Source organism: Rhinoderma darwinii, chromosome 8 (genome assembly GCF_050947455.1).
Source record: "Rhinoderma darwinii isolate aRhiDar2 chromosome 8, aRhiDar2.hap1, whole genome shotgun sequence".
Classification (NCBI taxonomy): domain Eukaryota; kingdom Metazoa; phylum Chordata; class Amphibia; order Anura; family Rhinodermatidae; genus Rhinoderma; species Rhinoderma darwinii.
Window position 1 is genome coordinate 44530431 of NC_134694.1, and position 20648 is coordinate 44551078.

The following is a 20648-nucleotide window of genomic DNA, read 5'->3' on the forward strand; positions in this document are numbered from 1 at the left end:
TTGCACCAGCGGCAGCAAACGGAGCGGACGGGCCGGAGGGAGCCGCGGCGGCAGGAGCAGGTAAGAGATTTCAATGTATGTTCGTGTTTGTGTGTGTTTACTACTGTATGTAAACCTACTACACTGTGGGTTAGCTCAAAAAATGGCGACACACAGTGTAGGAGGTTACACCGTTCAAACCCCTCGTTTATCCCGGCACTAGCCAGGATAAAGGAGGGGGGGATGCTGAGAGCTCACTAGAGCGAGGGCTTTTAACCCAATGTTGCAATGCTGCAACATTGGGAACAGCTCCATCTAGTGACCAAAAATGGGTAGTATTATAAATTAGAAATAATTTATAATATTTCCTGTACTCGTGCAAAAAAAAAAAAATAATTTGAACAATGTTTAATCACCCACACACTAAATGTTTAATTTTAAAAAAAACAACATGTTTTTCTGGCAACACATTCCCTTTAACATGAAAACTCTCTCTTTTTATAGCCATTTGGAGAGAATTTTATCGAACCCACAAATGATATGCTCCAGATTCTCAACTAGCTCAAAGGAAGGTCAGTTTTAAAGCTCCTCTAAACAGCAAAACTGTTTACAGCGGTGCTAACATAATTGCACAAGGGTTTTCAAGTGGTTTCTAATCATCCATTAGCCTTCTAACACAGTTAGCAAACACAATGTACCATTAGAACACTGGAGTGATGGTTGCTGGAAATGGGCCTCTATACACCTATGTAGATATTGCATTAAAAACCAGACGTTTGCAGCTAGAATAGTCATTTACCACATTAACAATGTATAGAGTGTATTTCTGATTAATTTAATATTATCTTCATTGAAAAAAACTGTGCTTTTCTTTCAAAAATAAGGAAATTTCTAAGTGACCCTAAACTTTTGAACAGTAGTGTATTTCGGCCAGAAGTCCCGGACCGAACTCGGTGCAGGGAGCCGGGCTCCTAGCATCATAGTTATGTACGATGCTAGGAGTCCCTGTCTCTCTGCAGGACAACAGTCCCGTACTGTAATCATGTTTTCAGTACGGGACAGTAGTTCCACGAAGAGGCAGGGACTCCTAGCATCGTACATAACTATGATGCTAGGAGCCCGGCTCCCTGCACTGAGTTTGGTCCGGGACTTCCGGCCAAAATACGTCCGTCCATTACGGACGTTAATGTGCTCGTGTGAACCCAGCCTAAATGTTTACTCCCCACTCACCTTGGCAAGTATTTTTACTTTTTCACATGCGACTTTTTGATCACTTTTTATTGTATGTTTTGGGAGGGGTGGTGACCAAAAAATAGTGATTCTGGCATAGTTTTTCGTATATTTTACTTGCGGTGTTCACCATGCGGGAAAAATTATATTATAGTTCTATAGTTGGGGTCGTTACAAATGCGGTGATACTAAATATGTGTACTTTTTTTTTTACGTGTTCATTTTTTTTCTGTATTGTAATGTATTCTAACTGTCATTGTGACGTGATAGTCACTCTGACAGGAAGCCTAGGAGGACCAGCAGAGGCTGGTCCTCCTAGGCTTCTGTACATGGCAGCCTGGAAGCCATTGTCTAGCATCTGGTTGCCATGGGTACCATCACCAGCCCTCGTGATTTTACGTGGGGGCAGCCGATCTGCGCTAAACACCTTAAAGGAAGGGTGTCGCGAAAAAAAATTTGTATCAATTTGCTTTTAGTGTTTTAATAAAAAAATGTTTATTTGTGTGTTTGTGTTTTACTTTTATTTTGTAACTTTTTCTTGTCTATGGGGGCTGCCATTTTTTTTTTTCATCTCTGTATGTGTCGATTAACGACACATACAGACATGGAATATGGCACATACAGCCCCATAGAGAATGCGAATGAGACCCGTTCCATTCACTATGCTGTACAACGACTGTGTGGGAACGGCGCATGCGCCGCTCCCACACAGTCCAAATGGAAGGTTTTCGGCCGAGCGACGTCCGGCACCATTTTCTTGTGGACCGGAAGCCGCGGCCGGACAGTAAGATTACTACTTCCGGTCGCGGCTTCTGGACTTGTGTTCTAATGCAAGCACTTGGAGCGGAGGCAGCGGACGGACCAGAGGGAGCGGCGGCGGCAGGAGCAGGTAAGTAATTTCTGTTTATGTACGTGTTTTAGTGTGTGATTACTACTGTATGTAAACCTACTACACTGTGTGTTCGCTCAAAAAATGGCGACACACAGTGTAGGAGGTTTGACCGTTCAATCCCCTCCTTTCTCCTGGCACTAGCCAGGATAAAGGAGGGGGAATTCTGTGAGCTCACTAGAGCGAGTGAGTTTTCTCAAATTTTGCATCATAAAGCAATGTGGTTGCTTTACCACATGCCAATGCTGCAATTTTGGGAATTGCTCCATCTAGTGACCAGCACTGGGAAATGTTATAAATTAGAATCTAATTTATAATATTTCCTGACTTGTGAAAAAATTTAAAAAATTAGAACAATGTTTAATCATTTATACACGAACTGTTTAACTAAAAAAAAAATTACATTTCTAGCGACACATTACCTTTAAATGCGGCGATCGCAATCGAACGTCGCATTTAAGGGGTTAACTGCCAAAATCAGCGGCGATGGGCCGCTGATCAGCAACAGGGACTGCAGGGCAGACACCCTGCACAGTTAACCGCCGCTGCACCACATTTGCCCTGCGCCAGTCCCTTGGCAGTAACTTCTGATGATCAATGTTCAAGCTGTCATTTATCCCTTTAGTTGCCTATTTAAAGGTAATTGCTAAACATACTATTCTTTCCCACCCCGGCCACCGTACTTTAATTCGTAATCACTTATTACCATGACTACGGTGTTGCTGTCGGCCGGCGAAACCACTGACGGCGTTCCTGTGCACCGGATTACGAGGGACCAGGTTCCTCTATATCTTGCTCCTTCACTTCTTTTCTTCTCATCCCATCACCTCCAATGTCACGACTGCTTTTCCGAGTACGTCGATCATCAACCTGAAAGCCGGTACCGAAACATCCCACTAGTTCATTTTTATCTTTTATTTCTACAAGTACTTGTTTAGAAAGATGATTTATAGGCCTCACTCACCTCTGAACCTAGTGTCTTCTATCATAATATTGTTTTTTTTGCAGCATTGTTTTTATTTTTATGTTTTCTCCCACTCTGTGCTTTATATATCGCTCTGACCTCATGTGACATCATGGATAGTGCTACTAGTGGTTTGGGAGGTGAAAATGTGTTGACTGATTCCTGTTAAGTTGTGGTTTAACAGTGGTACCGAAGTACTAGCTGTGTGACTTTCTGCTTGTGGGGGGGGGGGGGGGTGTTGAACAGCAATACCAAACACATGCCAAGAATAAGTGTGGCACTGTAAAAGGCAGATCCGTATTTCTAATCCTGGACAACCCCTTTATAGGAAGCAATGTATATAGTGAGAGAGCTGCAGAAGTGGGAAGTTCCTTGGAATAAATGGAATATACATGATGTGTATTGATGATTTATTTTACAGGTCTTAATCTTTAGTGCAGACTTTTTTTATGTTAGTTTGTTCATATGGTGGCAGGATTTTATTTATATGCTCCTGTTTCATATTCTAAAACAGAAACCTGGAGTCCCTCTGTCCAGCTCTGGAGACCTCTCTACATCCACCATCTCAGATAGTGACAGCGCTTATGACAGCCGGCAAGGCCAATGGCTCAGAAGAAGACGCCTGGATGGGGCTCTGAATAGAGTTCCTGTAGGCTTTTATCAGAAAGTCTGGACAATCTTACAAAAGGTGAAACATTTCAGAAGTTCAATTTTATAAGAAATGTAAATCAATAAATAAATCCTCCTGTTTTTATTGTATTTTTCATTTTGTTTAGTGCCATGGATTGTCTATAGAAGGCTTTGTTCTGCCCTCCTCCAGCACCCGGGAGGTAAAGGATGCTCCTTTTAAATATGTCTCCTAGTCATCACCTTTCGAAGCATGAAACTTTATACAATAAATATATTTGCTTTGCTCATAGAGCATTACAAACTGTTAATTTCTGCTTACAGATGACCCCAGGCGAGCTGAAGTTTTCTGCCCATGTAGAGTCTGTCCTTAATCGTGTGCCACTGCCAGAGTATCGGCAGCTTCTTGTGGAAGCCATATTAGTTTTAACTATTTTTGCTGATGTACAAATCAAGAATGTGGGTGGCATCATCCATGTGGAGAAGATTGTGCACATTGCTAATGACTTGTTTTGTCAAGAGCAGGTATTGAAATTCTTTCTAAGTTTTTGTCATGTATTACTTGTTTCCTCATTCACCAATGACCGTTTCTGTTACATTGCCTTGCTATTACTTATTCTACAGCATAATGAATACTGTTAGTTTGTGATATGGCTGCAGCGTGGACACACTCTCTGTACAGCGTATGGGTGACCTGTACACTACAGGTTCCATTTTGCTTCTGCATCTCCTCCTCAGAGCTAGAAGGTGTGGTGAGTGACATTAGCAGCTGATGACATTGTGGGTATGCCACCAACCAAGAACGGAGAAGAAACCGTGATCCAGCGCCAAGTAATTTAAAAGGAAACAAGGTTCCAATTTTATTTCAAGACTTCTTAAAAAATTCCAAATGCAAGGGTAGTTAGCAATATTAGAATGTGCCTATGTGTTTCAGACAACGCTAGTGTCCTTATTCGTGGCTTATCATAGACAAAGAGATGCCGTTCTGAAGTTTACATCCGGTCGTTGCAGGTGGAACGCAGTGCAACACAGCAGGAATATGCTGAGACGCAAATCAACTCTGTAGCACTGAACCAGTACCCGAAAGCCCAGGGGGGCGTGCATCACAATATCCGGTAAGTGGAATATAAGCAAGAATGTGTTACTATATCGAAATAACCACAACATTTCAACATATGATGTAAATTTAAATATATTTATATGTATTCATACCGACCGGATGTAAACATAGCGGTGAATATATAATCACACAAAGGAAGTGGGGACAATAGCAACAGGCTAAAAATCTATAAGTGAAAAAGAAAAATTACAATAAAATTAAAAACCTTAAACTACTGGCCAGAACAGGCAGCTGTATACATTGTTGCTGTTATCGAAAAAGAGATGGTGACTTGTATCTAGTACCTACATTATTTAACCACTAATCAAACATCAAGAAGAGAAAAATTATCAATGCTGGATGTAAAGCTCGAACCCCTGTGTTATTATCCCTCAAACATTCCAAGGAACAAATGGCACAAAGGTTCCTCCTAATTACGATCAATAGTGGAACATTAGTACTTTCCTAAGATTGAGACCCTATGGATACCTAGTTTTAAGGCCATAGATCCAAAAGGCCTCCCTGTCAAGTAGATGGTGTCTCAAATTTCACCCTCTAACTGGACTGTTAACTCTTTCTATAGCATAGGCTTTAAGTGTTGTAACTGACCTGTTTTGATATGTAATAAAATGTCTAGCTGCATTGGAGATATTGGTGCTTGTGGGGTTCCTCACATAACCGATGTTTTTCAGGATCCTTGTTTTAAGCTTTCTGATGGTACAGCCAACATACATCAAACGGCACTCAGTGCACTCATATATCACCGATTCACTGTTGCAGTTTATGTATGTTTTTATAGAAAAATTCTTTGCACCTTCAGAATCATGGTGTAACATCCGTGGTCGTTGACCACGAACTCCTTCCATCCGGTCGACGCCCTTCTCTCCAGAGATGTCTGCACATGCGGCTGTCCTGTTCCACAGTGACCACCAGGTTGCGCTCCCAGACTTAAGGAGCCAGAGCGCACACAGGTGTGAGATTGAGATGACTGCTCCCAGAGCACCCTGGACTATAAGAAGGGCTCTGCCCTTTACTGTATTGCCTGAGTTTTATTGTCGTTACCCTAGTTTGTCTCTGCAAATGGTCTCCTAGCGTCTTCCAGTTTCCAGTGTTTCCCGTTCCTGCTACCTGTATCCCGTGCTATCCTGGTCAAGTGCCGTATTGAGTTGGAGTCTTGTTGTGCAATATACTTCGCCTGTCCTGTTACACCACGCCTGGTGTCTGCCTGCTGCCAAAGTCCCATCCGAGCCTGCCTTGCTACTTTCCGAAGCTACCTCAGGTACACCTATAAGAACAATAGACTTTGACCTGTGTCCTGTTGGCCAGCTTCCATACCGTTAAGGTGATAAGGTCCAGTGGGTCCACGTACCCAACGTGACAGTAAGCTCAGGCCATGGACCCTGCTGGTCAATCCAAGACCAAGATGACGTCACAAGAGATCCGGGCGGATATGCTAGACCTCCGGTCTCGACAGGACCAACTCCTCCAGGCCTTGAACATTATTGCACATTAGCTGGAGGTGCGAACTGCCGTTCCTCCTACTACACCTTCTGACAGTACAGATCCTCCGGCTACACCTCCTGGCAGTGCTGATCCCTGATTTTTCTTTGCTGCTATCTCACAGTTATGATGGAGAGGCGAAGATCTGCCGTGGATTTTTGAACCAGTGCCAGATCCACTTCAGCCTGTATGCAAGGGCATTTTCGATGGTGCAAGGGTCGCTTTCATCGTCTCTCTACTCACTGGCAGGGCCCTAGCATAGGCGAACCTTATCTGGGAGAGACAAGGACCTGAGACCTGTGACTTCCAGGGGTTCCTACAGACATTTCTCTCTGTGTTTGAGGAGTCTGGACGAATCTCGACGACAGCCAGCTCCTTGCTGAACCTACGCCAGGGAGACACTTCCGTGGGCGAGTATGCCGTCCATTTCTGCACCCTGGTGGGAGAATTGTCATGGAGCAAGAAACTCATCTATCTCCAAACGGCCCAAGGACAGAATCCCAGTCCGGCCAGGTGGTCGCTGTTCTTTTCCCGGTTCCAGTTTGAGCTCCACTACCGTCTGGCCGACAAGAATGTGAGGGCCGATGCCTTGTCCAAGTCGTTTGAGACAGAGGACACCATGGAGTCTCCACAGATCATCATCGATCCATCCTTCATCATCCCAGTCAACCCCCTGCTAGTTAGCGACATTCCCCCGGGGAGGACTTTTGTGTGTCTGGCAGACAGAAGAATCCTCCACTGGGGACACCGTTCCAAATTGGCAGTTCACGCGAGTGCTGTAAGACCCGAGACCTGATTGCCCATCAGTTCTGGTGGCCCACGCTGCCCAAAGACATCACGGACTTTGTCTCCTCCTGCACGGTGTTCAAAGTAAATAAAGTTGCCCACTCCAAACCGGCTGGCCTGCTCCAGCCACTGCCTGTACCCGATGCACCCTGGCAATATATTGCTACAGACTTTGTTACAGACCTGCCTCTCTCTGCAGGATGCCTTGCGGTCTGGGTGGTGGTGGACCGATTTTTCCAAGATGGCTCACTTCGTTCCGCTGACCGGTCTACTTTCTGCTTCTCGACTGGCCGTCCTCTTCATCCAATACATCTTCCGCCTGCACGGCTTACCTAGGCATATTGTGTTTGATCGGGGGGTTCAGTTCACCTCGAAGTTCTGGAGAGCCCTCTGTAAACTCCTCAATGTAAAGTTGGACTTTTCCTCAGCCTACCATCCTCAGTCCAATGGTCAAGTCGAGTTGATCAACCAAATCATGGAGAACTACCTACGACACTTCATCTCCAAGCAGCATGATGACTGGGTGCAGCTTCTTCCTTGGGCCGAGTTCTCGTATAATAATCATACTAGCGAGTCCACAAGAAATACACCGTTCTTTATAGGTTCAGGGAAACACCCACGACTCCCTCTCCTGGTATCCGTTATGTCCGAAGTGCCTGCAGCTGATTCTGCTTTTAGGGACTTCCTGCGGATCTGGCAGCAGACCCGATCCTCTATTCTGCTGGAGGTGGACTGCATGAAACGTAAGGCAGACACTAGAAGGGAACCTCCCCAGTTTTCTCCAGGTACCAAGGTCTGGCTGTCCTCAAGAAATATCCGGCTAAGAGTGCCATTTTACAGGTTTGCTCCCAGGTTACTCGAACCCTTCAAAATCTTGCAACAGATTAACCCGGTCTACAAGCTTCCGCTGCCTCCTACCCTCCGGATCCCCAACTCCTTTCACGTTTCTCTTATGAAAGCTGTGGTCCTGAAACCCTACTCTAAGACTCTAAGCCCTGCAGTTGCCTCCAGCAGTTCTGCCGAGATATTTGAGGTTGGGGAAATCCTGGACAGTAAAAAATAAGAGGAAGAACATTTTATATAGTAGATTGGAAGGGGTTTGGTCCAGAAGAGAGGTCCTGGGAGCCAGAAGAGAAGCCCAATGCTCCCATCATTAAGATGTTTCTCTCTCGTTCTGGTCCCAAGAGGAGGGGGCATAAGAGGGTGGATACTGTAATGTCCGTGGACGCTGACCACGAACTCCTTCCATCCAGTCGACGCCCTTCTCTCCAGAGATGTCTGCACATGCAGCCGTCCTGTTCCACAGTGACCACCAGGGTGCGCTCGCGAGCTCAGTCCAGACTTAAGAAAACAGAGCGCACACAGGTGTGAGATTGAGCTGATTGCCCCCAGAGCACCCTGGACTATAAGGGTGTATTGCCTGAGCTTTGTTGTCATTACCCTAGTTTGTCTCTGCAAATGCTCTCCTAGTGTCTTCCAGTTCCCACTGTTTCCCGTTTATGCTACCTGTAACCTGTGCTATCCTGATCAACTCTATACGACACTTGAAGTCGTGTTATGCCATATACCACGCCTTTCCTGTTACACCACGCCTGGTGTCTGCCTGCTGCCAAAATCCCATTCGAGCCTGCCTTGCTACTGTCCGAAGCTAACTCAGGTACACCTATACGAACTATAGACTTTGACCTGTGTCCTGTTGGCCAGCTGCCATACCGTTAAGGCTGTATGATCCAGTGGGTCCACGTACCCAATGTGACACATAGAAGGTTTTTGTGGGCTGGACAAATGAGCATATCTTGCAAGGGATACTCATATACAGCGATGTAACATCAAGGATAGAATCGATGGACAGGTTCCAATTATGCTATTGAGAAAGATTTGCGACAATTATCTGACATTTCAAGACCGAATCAGAAAGAATGGATATTTTCTGTTAAACACAATGCTGCAGTAAAATCCTTGGGTGATAATTAAGAGATAATAATTAAAATGTCAGACAAGGGGGGGGGGAGCATTATGGTAATGAATAAGGACATGTATAGAACACAGATCCTAGAATTGTCAGACGAGGATACCTATAGACGTCTGGATTGCAATCCGACAAACTTTTTCCATTCTAGCATCAGAGATTTACTGAATGAAGGATTCCTAGGGGGTCTACTGACAAAAAAAAAACAGATTACATTCTGGTAGAATTTCCTGTCACTCTGATTATGCATGCCCTTCCCAAAACTCATAAAGGTATCAATCCCCCACCGATGCGACCTATAGTGTCCGGCATAGGGTCTCTCACGGAGAGGCTGAGTGGTTAGATTCCCTCCTGCAACCCTTGGTACTTAGGCTTCCGGGTCATCTACAAGATGCGCGCGATGTCTTGCGCCTATTTTTTTTAATAAAACTTGGTCTAATAAATACACTTGGCTAAGTTGTGATGTTACATCGCTGTATACGAGTATCCCACATGCTTTGGCACTTAGAGCTCTAGGCCATCATTTATCCCTATACAGCACTTAAAGCCAGGAGCTGCATTCATACATTTTGGAGGTACTTGTGTTTCTCATGACAACTATTTCCAATTTGATGGTCAATTTTTCCTGCAGCTCAAAGGAGTGTCAATGGGGGTGAAGTTGTCGCCCTCATTGACAAACCTCGTCATTGCATGGTGTGAGGAGCATACCATTTTTTTCCCTGGACAATCCTTTTGGTGATAGCATTCACTGGTATGGCAGATACATCGATGACCTCTTATTTATATGGGAGGGCGATGTGTCTGCCATACCGGCATTTATAAACTATCTTAATGACAATGTATGCAACCTTAGATTTACAGATATTTTTAACAAGGATACAATTTGCTTTCTGGATTTGGAACTAATAGGCAGAGAGGGTGAGTTAGTTTGCTCTAAAACATTGCGTAAGTCCATCTCAGGAAATACTATACCTTCATGCCAAGAGCAACCATCCTAGGAAACAATCTCGTCTATTCCAGTAGGTGAAATGTACAGGGCAAGGAAAAACTGCCGTAGCAACGACTGTTTTAGAGTAGAACAGCAACAAATCTGTCGTAAGCTTCAAAAAAGAGGCTATGCCAATTGGACTCTAAATAGAGCAAAGTGCATAGTATCATCAAAATCTCGTAACAAATTATTATTTGATGATAAACCGCCACCCGTTTCCAGCTCAAACAAACCTACATTAATTTTACAATACAGCAACCAGTTTACCCAGATAAGGAATATTGTATTGAAATCTATCCCTATTTTAATGGAAGACGATTAATTAGTAAGTATTTTGAAACATGGGTGCCGCATAGTGTCGCGTAGGGCCCTGACCTTAGGCAACTCACTTTCCCCTTCTATGTTTTCGTCTTGTGAGGCAAAGACCACATGGCTGCATCACAGAGGTTCTTACAGATGTGGTTTGAATCCTTGCAAGATATGCTCATTTGTCCAGCCCACAAAAACCTTCCATGATTCTTCTGAAGGTGCAAAGAATTTTTCCATAAAAACATTCATCAACTACAACAGTGAATCGGTGATATATATCATTGACTGCAGTTTGATGTATGTTGGCTGTACCATCAGAAAGTTTAAAACAAGGATTCTGGAACACCTCAGTTATGTGAGGAACCCCACAATCACCAATATCTCCAATTCAGGCAGACATTTTATTACATATCAAAACAGGTCCATTAAAACACATAAAACCTATGCTGTAGAAAGTGTTAACAGTCCAGTTTGAGGGGGCAATTTGAGACACCATCTACTTGAAAAGGGAGGCCTTTTGGATCTATGGCCTTAAAACTAGGTATCCACAGGGTCTCAATCTTAGGAAAGAATTAATGTTCCACTATTGATCGCAATTAGGAAGAACCTTTGTGCCATTTGTTCCTTGGAATGTTTGAGGGATAATAACACAGGGGTTCGAGCTTTACATCCAGCATTGATAATTTTTCTCTTCTTGATGTTTGATTAGTGGTTAAATAATGTAGGTACTAGATACAAGGTACCGTCTCTTTTTCGATAACCGCAACAATGTATACACTGCCTTTTCCGGCCAGTAGTAGTTTAATGTTTTTAATTTCATTGTAATTTTTATTTTTCACTTATATATTTTTAGCCTGTTGATATTGTCCCCCCGTCTTTTGTGTTATTATATATTCACTGCTATGTTTACCTCCGGTCGGGAGGAATGCATATAAATATATTCAAATTTACGTATCTTCAAATGTTGCGGTTGTTTCGATATAGCAACACATATTCTTGCTTATATTCCAGCACCTTTATATTCCACTTACCTGACATTGTGATGCACACTGGCGTAGCTATAGGGGTCGCAGCAGTCGCAATTGCGACCGGGCCCCGTAGCCAGGGGGCCCACGGCCCCCTGCACCACATCAATAAAAAGTTACTATAGTAACTCGGGCCGCGGGCCCCTGTTACTATAGTAACATACTTTACTTACCTTCCTGGTTCCGGATCGCAGCGGAGGTCCTGACGTCAAGCGCTGTGCGCAGCGCATTATGTCACAGCGCTATGCGCCGCGCACAGCATCGAGACGACAGAACTCCCGCCGCGGCCGAAGAGGAAGGTAAGGTTAGCCCTGACTGGCAGGGTCCGACTCCCGGGACCCGCCAATCAGCTGTTTTGAAGGGGCCGCAGCACTCGTACGAGAGCTGCTCCCCTTCATTCCTGTCACTTCATTCCGGTCATACTGTGAATCGGTGTCGGCGATTCACAGTGTGGGCGAGTAGTGAAATGAAGGGGAAGCAGCTCTCGTACGAGTGCTGCGGCCCATTCAAAACCGCTGATTTGCGGGTCACGAGAGACACATCAGCTATTGATGGCCTATCCTGAGGATAGGCCATCAATGTTTAGGGACTGTACAACCCCTAAGCCTACGATGTAGCAGGCTTAGGGGGCCCATGAGACAGGATCACAGATTGTGTGATCCTGTCTGCTGGGCCCTGTATCTAAGCCAATCACATGGTAGGCTTAGATACATGGCCCATGCGTGATCCTGTCTGCTGGGCCCTGTATCTAAGCCAATCACATGGTAGGCTTAGATACATGGCACATGCGTGATCCTGTCTGCTGGGCCCTGTATCTAAGCCAATCACATGGTAGGCTTAGATACATGGCCCATGTGTGATCCTGTCTGTGGGACCCTGTATCTAAGCCTACCACACTGTCGGTTTAGATACAGGGCCCCAGCACACAGTAATCTTATACTGTATAAAGATTACTGCCTGCTGGACCCTGTATCTAAGCCTACGTTGTGGTAGGCTTAGATACAGGGTCCCACAGACAGTATCACACATGGGCCCTGTATCTAAGCCTAACACACGTGTTACTAATATTTTTTTGTGTGTTTTCTTACAGGTTCGGTCGTTGGACTACGGCGGATTCCAGGACTACTTCGATGACAGCTTTTTTTTTATTATCAATAAAATGGTTAATGAGGGCTGTGTGGGGTTTTTTTTTTATTTCAATAAAATATTTTTTCTATGTCCTTGTGTTTTTTTTTAAACTATATTACTACCGCCTTAGTAATGGCCGCCGGCTGATTGACAGCATCCATTGCTAAGGCGGGGCTTAGTGTTAGCCGATGCAGAGGCTAACACTAACCCCCTTTATTACCCCGGTACCCACCGCCACCAGGGGTGCTGCGAAGAACCGGGTACGATCCAGTACCTGACCATCTGTAGTGATGGTCGGCCACTGGGGTCGCCGCAGGCTGGTATTATCAGGAGGGGAAAGGCCAAAAACAGTGGCCCTTCCTACCCTTGTGATGCTAAGCTGCTGCTGCTTTATTGTATCTGGCTGGTTATGAAAAATGGGAGGGACCCCACGTCATTTAAAAAAAAAAAAAATAACTGGAAAGAACGATGTGGGGTCCCCCCCAATTTTCATAACCAGCCAGATACAACACAGCAGCAGCAGGCAGCATTACCAGGGTAGGGGCCACTGTTTTTGGCCTTCCCCAGCCTAATACTACTAGCCTGCGGCCACCCCGGTGCCTGCCCGTCGCTACAGATGGTCGGGTACTGGTTCGTACCCAGCTCTTCCCAGTACTCCTGGTGGCGGTGGGTACCGGGGTAATAATGGGGGTTAGTGTTAGCCTCCTCACCTGCTAATATTAAGCCCCGCCTTAGTAATGGAGGTTGTCAATCAGCCAGCGGCCATTACTAAGGCGGTGATAATAAAGTTTAAAAAGATACAAGCACATAGAAAAAATATTTTATTGAAATAAAAAAACACAACCCTCATTAACCATTTTATTGGGAATAAAAAAACGCCGTCATTGAAGTCCTGGAATCCGAAGTCCAACAACCGAACCTGTAAAAAAAACACAAACACACAAAAATAATCAGTAACACATAAAGAAGCAAAATTATTATTCTTACCTATCCTGGGTCCAGCGCTGGAGCCGCAATGTCAGCGAGCTGGGCCCTGTATCTAATCGTATCTTGTGTGATACTGTCTGCTGGGCCCTGTATCTAATCCTATCATGTGTGATACTGTCTGCTGAGCCACTGTATCTAATCCTATCATGTGTGATACTGACTTCTGAGCCACTGTATCTAATCCTATCATGTGTGGTACTGTCTGCTGAGCCACTGTATCTAATCCTATCATGTGTGGTACTGCCTTCTGAGCCACTGTATCTAATCCTATCATGTGTGATACTGTCTGCTGAGCCACTGTATCTAATCCTATCATGTGTGATACTGTCTGCTGAGCCACTGTATCTAATCCTATCCATAGTTTATAGGGTCGTAGTGCTATAGATATGCTGTCTCACATACACACTTTTTTTGGAGCGGACACATATGTATTGGGCCTATTTCCCTGACATTTTAAGCCCTGAGGGTATGTTCACACGGCAGCGTCCGTTACGGCTGAAATTACTGAGCTGTTTTCAGGAGAAAACAGCACCGTAATTTCAGCCGTAATGGCATGTGCAGGCGTCTTTTGCTGCGTCCATTACGGACGTAATTGGAGCTGTTTTTCTATGGAGTCCATGGAATACGGCTCCATTTACGTCTGAAGAAGTGACAGGCACTTCTTTGACGCGGGCGTCTTTTTTATGTGCCGACGTTTGACAGCGGTGCGTAAAAAAAAATGACCGTCGGCACAGAACATCGTAAGACCCATTCAAATGAATGGGCAGATGTTTGCCAACGCTTTTGAGCCGCATTTTCGGACGTAATTCAATGCTAAAACGCCCGAATTACGTCCGAAAATAGGGTGTGTGAACCCAGCCTTAGTGACGCCCCCGGCTGCTAGTGCTGCATTGTTGGGTCACTTAGGAGACCCAGCGATGCAGCTGAAAGCTGCGGGCCGTCGGCCATGAGAAGTTTGCGGGGGGGGGGGGGGGCGCAGTAAGAATTTTTGCATTGGGGCCCATGAGCCTTTAGCTACGCCCCTGGTGATGCCTACCCTCCTGGGCTTTCGGGTACTGGTTGAGTGCTACAGAGTTGATTTGGGTCTCGGCATATTCCTGATGTGTTGCACTGCGTTCCACCTGCAACGACCGGATATAAACTTCAGAACAGCATCTCTTTGTCTATGATAAGCCATGAATTATGACACCGCGTTATCCGAAATGAGTAGGCACATTCTAATATTGCTAACCACCCTAGCATTTGCATTTTTTTTTAAGAAGTCTTAAAATAAAATTTTAACATTGTTTCCTTTTAAATTCCTTGGCGCTGGATCACGGTTTCGCCTCCGCTCCTTGATGATTCTACCGTGTGCTGTTACGGTGATCCGGGCACAGTGCGCACTGAAGACCTGCTATTGGTGAGCTGGAGGATTTCTTCCACAGTTTTTTTTTTAATGCTACCACGCACCTGATGTCCCTCCATGCTGCACAAATGGGATCTGGATATAATGCGACGCATGGAGGATCTCCCCCCTTTCCATCTAATCCTCTTATGTATGTCTGGCTGTGCACTAGTCTTGAGTTATCTCTCTGCTCTTACATAACCCTGCTGATTGGTGTAATCCCACAATGGCCCCCTGCAAGCAGTCTAAAATAACGGACAAAATGGATAAATGCACTAGTCCAGCATCTGGGCCCCGTACATCGCGGCCTTATGAGGCGTTTACCCCTCCATCCACACCTGTTGACTCCCCTCCTGAACTATCCATGTTGAATACTGGAGTCTATTACGGAATCCCGTACTGTTCAAACTGAAAAAATTGATGCCCTTCAGCCGGACTTTGGTCTTCCCAGGGCAGATGTACACGCGTTACGTGAAAGAGCTACAGAGTCTGAGAGGCATATTTCTGACTTGGAAGATGTGGTGACGCCCCTGAAATCGCAGGTCGACTCCTTAGAAGCGCAACAGTCCACATGAAGGGCTAAATTTGACGACATGGAGAACTGTCTGCAAAGATCTGAGATTCGTTTCATCGGTCCACCTGAAGGTGAGGAAAGGCCATACCATGCTGCATTCTTTGAGAATTGGCTCAAATCTACATTTGGCGATACTGCCTTTTCTCCTATGTTCTGTGTGAAACATGCACATCCAATCCCGACTAGAGCTCCCCCACCTGGGGCGCTGCCACACACTTTTATTGTCAAGTTTCTGAATTTCAAAGACCGAGTCAAATTACTGGATCTTGCGAGGAAACGGGGCTTTGAAACACGCCAACCAAGATGTGGTCTTTCCCGAGCATTCACCGGAAGTGCAAAAACAGAGGCAACGATTTACGGAGGCCAGGAAATGTTTGAGAGAGAAACTTATTGTATATTCTATGGTTTACCCCTCAAAACTCAGATTGGTGCACAATGGCTCAACAATGTTTCTGGACAAACCGGAAGATGTCTTTGCTTGGCCAGAACGTCATAGACTATGATTCCTCTACTCTTGTGGTATTGTATCTCCCTATGCTGTAAGGAAATCTAATGAAAGGAAATTACTCTTTATTGTGGAAAATGTTCCAGACTTTGCTCTTCTGTGAAGACTTGGATTTCCCTTGATGCTATCTTCAGCTGTGATGGGTGTCGGGACATATACTCCAACTTGGATATGTTGCTGGGATACTTATGTCTTCAAAGTTGTGGCTCTATTGAGCCTATTAGTTCTACTTAAGTATCCTTACTACATTTCATGGGAAGGGGGTTGTCCCCTTTCATTAACCATTTAAACATACCCTGTAGTTATGTTTTTCTGTTCTTTGCTACATGCTGCATTTGGGAATGAAAACTGTCTCGAGTTCGAGGGGATGAGTAGGGTGGGGTTGGGTTTAATCGTTTGTCTTTCATACTTGTCTGCTTGTTTATATATGCCTTGTCTGACCATGTGGACTGGTGAGCTGGTCTCGGGGAGTACTGGAGTTGATAATTCCCAAAGGGTGTGCAACTTATATATTTTAACCCCTGTATATTGATGTCCTCCGGATCTGTACTATATTTAATATTGCTTATGGAGACGTTACGCCATCTTATAATTTATCTCCTGGAATGTGAGAGGACTTAATGACTAATTTAAGAGGTCCTTCGTTTTCAATTCTCTCTCGATGTACAACCCGTAAATTATAATTTTACAAGAGACTCATTTACTCGGTTCCAAACTGCGAGCTCTTGCACGGCCATGGGCCAGGTATGGTTATCGTGCCTCCTATTCCAGTTACTCTTGTGGGGTCTGGTTACTGGTCCACAAATCTTTGCAATGCCAGTTTAGATCTGTTAAGATGGATCCTAGGGGAAGATTCCTTACACTGCCATGCCAGATCCATTTTACATCCTTTATCATTGTTAATGCCTATAATCCTCCTCCGGCCACTGTCCAATTGCTTACTGACAAAATTGTCGCTGGTGGCAAAGTGTGGCCCTTCTCCGCTTCTGCTACTCTGAGATTTCAACCTTTTGTTGTTCTCTGAATTAGATAAACTGGGGGGAATCCCAGGGTGTAGTTCCCCTTCGGCTACTTAAACTGCAACTTTTCATTTACGGAAAAGTTGGCGGACTCCTTACCCTCATTCCTTAGCTTATTCATACCACTCACCCGCTTATAGGTCCTTCTCCAGAATTGACCAACCATTTGGAAATTATTCTTCTATAGTATATGTGGTAGATGCACAGTACCTCCCTCGGGGGATCTCGGACCACTCTCCCCTCCTGATCACTCTAGGGTTCCCTGAAGTTGCAAAACAGAAAATATGGAGATTCAGTTCCCTATGGCTCTCCTGTACAAAGGTTGCAACTTCCTTAGAAAAATAACTTACAGATTTTTGGAATACTAACCTAGGTTCGACTGATCGTAATCTGATGTGGGATGCCGTCAAGGTTTATATCAGAGGGGTGGTTATTTGAGCAATATCCTCACATAGAAAGGGTCTAGCTAAACAACGTATAGGATTGGAGGCTGAACTGGTTGTAGTGGTGGAGGAATATCTCAGGGCTATTGACAGAGGCTATTAGCTCCTTTCCAAACTGGAAAACTCCGGGTCTAGACAGTTTGCCCATAGAATGGTATAAATTGCATATTAACTTGCCCTTTCTCAGTCCTTCAGTGGTGGTGCTACCCTCCCCCTTCTTTATCAACCATACAAAAAAGAACTAGAGCTTATAGCCAAAAGTATATAAAAGTATGACATTTCTTTATTAACCCCTTCAGTACTGAACCTGTTTTGGCCTTCAGGACGAAGCCGATTTTTAAAATCTGACATGTCACTTTATGTGGTAATAACTCCGGAATACTTTTACCTATCCAAGTGATTCTGAGAGAGTTTTCTCGTGACATATTGTACTTTATGTTATGGCAAAAATTTGGTCGATTAAATTCAATATTTATTTGTAAAAAACACCAAGATTTAGAGAAAATTAGCAAAAATTATCATTTTTCTAAATTTAAATGTATTTGCTTGTAAGACAGATAGTAATACCACACAAAATACTTACTAGTTTATATTTTCCATACGTCTACTTTGTTTACATCGTTTTCTGAACATTTTTTTATTTTTCTAGGACGTTACAAGGCTTTGAACTTTAGCAGCAATTTCTCATGTTTTCAAGAAAATTTCAAAAGCCTATTTTTTCAGGGACCAGTTCAGTTCTGAAGTGGCTTTGAGGGCCTTATATATTAGAATGTCCCCATAAATCACCCCATTTTAAAAACTGCACCCCTCAAAGTATTCAAAACAGTATTCAGAAAGTGTTTTAACCCTTTAGACGTTTCACAGGAATTAAAGCAAAGTAGAGGTGAAATTTACAAATTTCATTTTTTTTTTCTCGAAAAATTCATTTGTAATACATTTTTTATGTACTACAGAAGATTTTACCCAACATTTATTGCCCAGCTTCTGCAGTTTTTAGAAATATCCCACATGTGGTCCTAGTGCGGTAATGGATTGAAACACCGGCCTCAGAAGCAAAGGAGCACCTAGTGGATTTTGGGGCCTCCTTTTTTTAGAATATATTTTAGGCACCATGTCAGGTTTGAATAGGCTTTGTGGTACCAAAACAGTAAAGACGCCCCAAAAGTGACCCCATTTTTGAAACTATACCCCTCAAGGAATATATCTATGGGTATAGTTAGCATTTTGTACCCACAGTTTTTTTGCTAAATTTATTTCAATTAGTATGTGAAGATGAAAATCTACTTTTTTTTGTGAAAAAACTTAGAAATTTTACATTTTTACAAGGAATAAAGTAGAAAAAACACCCCAACATATGTAAAGCAATTTCTTCCGATTATAGCAATACCCCATATGTGGTAATAAACTGCTGTTTGGACCCACAGCAGGCCTCAGAAGAGAAGGAGCACCATTTGGATTTTGGATTTCTAATTTTGCTGGAATAGTTTTCAGTGCCGTGTCGCGTTTGCAATGCACTGGAGGGATGAAAACCGTGGAAACCCCCCCAATAGTGACCCCATTTTCGAAACTAGACCCCTCAAGGAATTTTTCTTGGGGTAAAGTTAGCATTTTGACCCCACAGTTGTTTTGCTAAATTCATTGGAATTAGTCTGTAAAGGTAAAAATATACTTTTTTTCTGTAAGAACTTAGATATTTTTAATTTTTACAAGGAATAAAGGAGAAAAAGCACCCCAGCATTTGTAAAACAATTTCCCCTGATTACGTAATTACCCCACATGTGGTAATAAACTGCTGTTTGGACCCACACCGGGGCTTAGAAGGGAAGGAGCGCTATTTGGCTTTTGGAGCTCAAATTTAGCTGAAATAGTTTTTGGGTGTCATGTCGAATTTGCAAAGCCACTGAGAGACAAACAGTGGAAGCCCCCCAAAAGTAACCCCATTTGGGAAACTACACCACTTAAGGAATCTATCTAGGTGTATAGTGAGCATTTAGGCACCACACGTCTTTTGCAGAATTTATTAGAATTAGGTCGTGAACATTAATATTAACATTATTTCCACTAAAATGTTGAATTTTTTCAATTTCACAAAGGATAAAGGAGAAAATGCACCCCAACATTTGTAAAGCAATTTCTTCCGAGTACGGCTATACCCCACATGTGGTCATAAATGTTTTTTCATTAGAAAGTAATTAACCCTTTCCGAACTGATCCATGTTTTGCTTTTTCTGTTTCGTTTTCCCTCCCCGCTTTCCGACAGCCATAACTTTTTTATTTTTCCGTTAATAGAGCGGTGCGAGGGCTTATTTTTTGCGGGACGAGCTGTAGTTTTTATTGGTACCATTTTTTGGTACATAAGACTTTTTGAGCACTTTTTATAAAAATTTTTGGTAGGGCCAATGTGACCAAAAAACTGCGATTTTGCAGTTTAAAATTCTTTATTTTTCACGGTGTTCAACGTGCGAGTTCAATAATGATATATTGTAATAGCTTGGACTTTTACGGACGCAGCGATACCAATTTTGTGCATTTTTTTAAATTTCTTACATTACTTTAGTGAAAAAAATGTGAAAAGGGTTTCTTTTTGGACTTTAAATATTTATTGAATTTTTTCCACTAATAATAACTATTTACTTTTGTTTTTACATATTTTATTAGTCCCCCTAGGAGACTTGAACCAGCAATCGTTTGATCACTGGTAGGATATACTGCAATACTAATGTATTGCAGTATATTGTCATTTTTACAGGCTCCTGTAACAGGGTGATCGCTGTTTCTGTCTGTTAGTCCCGGGTATCAGCTGTAATACACAACTGACACCCGCAGCGTATGGAGCGAGCTCAGAGCGTGAGATGCTCCATATATCACCCCCCACACCACGACATGCTATTAAGTCATGGTGCGCAAAGGGTTTAATGCGCAGCGGATGGTGCAGAGTGAAAGTTTAAATTTTCCACTGATGTGCCATTTTAGTGCACTATATGTTGTGCCCAGTTTGTGCCACAAATACCTCATAAAATATTAATCGGGTTCTCCCAGGGAAGGCGATGCCATATCGGTGGACATAAACGGCTGTTTGGGCACGCTGTAGGGCTCAGAAGGGAGGGAGCGCCATTTAGCTTTTGGAGCGCAGATTTTGCTTGGTAGTAGCTCTGGCGTTTTGCTGGTATTTCAGTTTATAATGTGGGGGCATATGTAGGCTGGGCAGAGTACATCAGTGCATAATGAGAGGGTATAATAATG

General features: G+C 43.7%; 1 protein-coding gene across 2 annotated transcripts in view; it reads left to right on the forward strand.

Annotated features, from left to right (window-relative positions):
- Positions 1 to 20648, forward strand: part of PHKA1 (phosphorylase kinase regulatory subunit alpha 1) — a 453374-nt gene that overhangs the window by 413088 nt on the left and 19638 nt on the right. For both annotated transcript variants that reach the window (XM_075835632.1, XM_075835633.1), the window contains 3 exons: positions 3577 to 3750; positions 3839 to 3892; positions 4014 to 4214. In XM_075835632.1, the coding sequence (XP_075691747.1) occupies positions 3577 to 3750; positions 3839 to 3892; positions 4014 to 4214 (429 nt within the window). The remainder of the gene's footprint in view (positions 1 to 3576; positions 3751 to 3838; positions 3893 to 4013; positions 4215 to 20648) is intronic.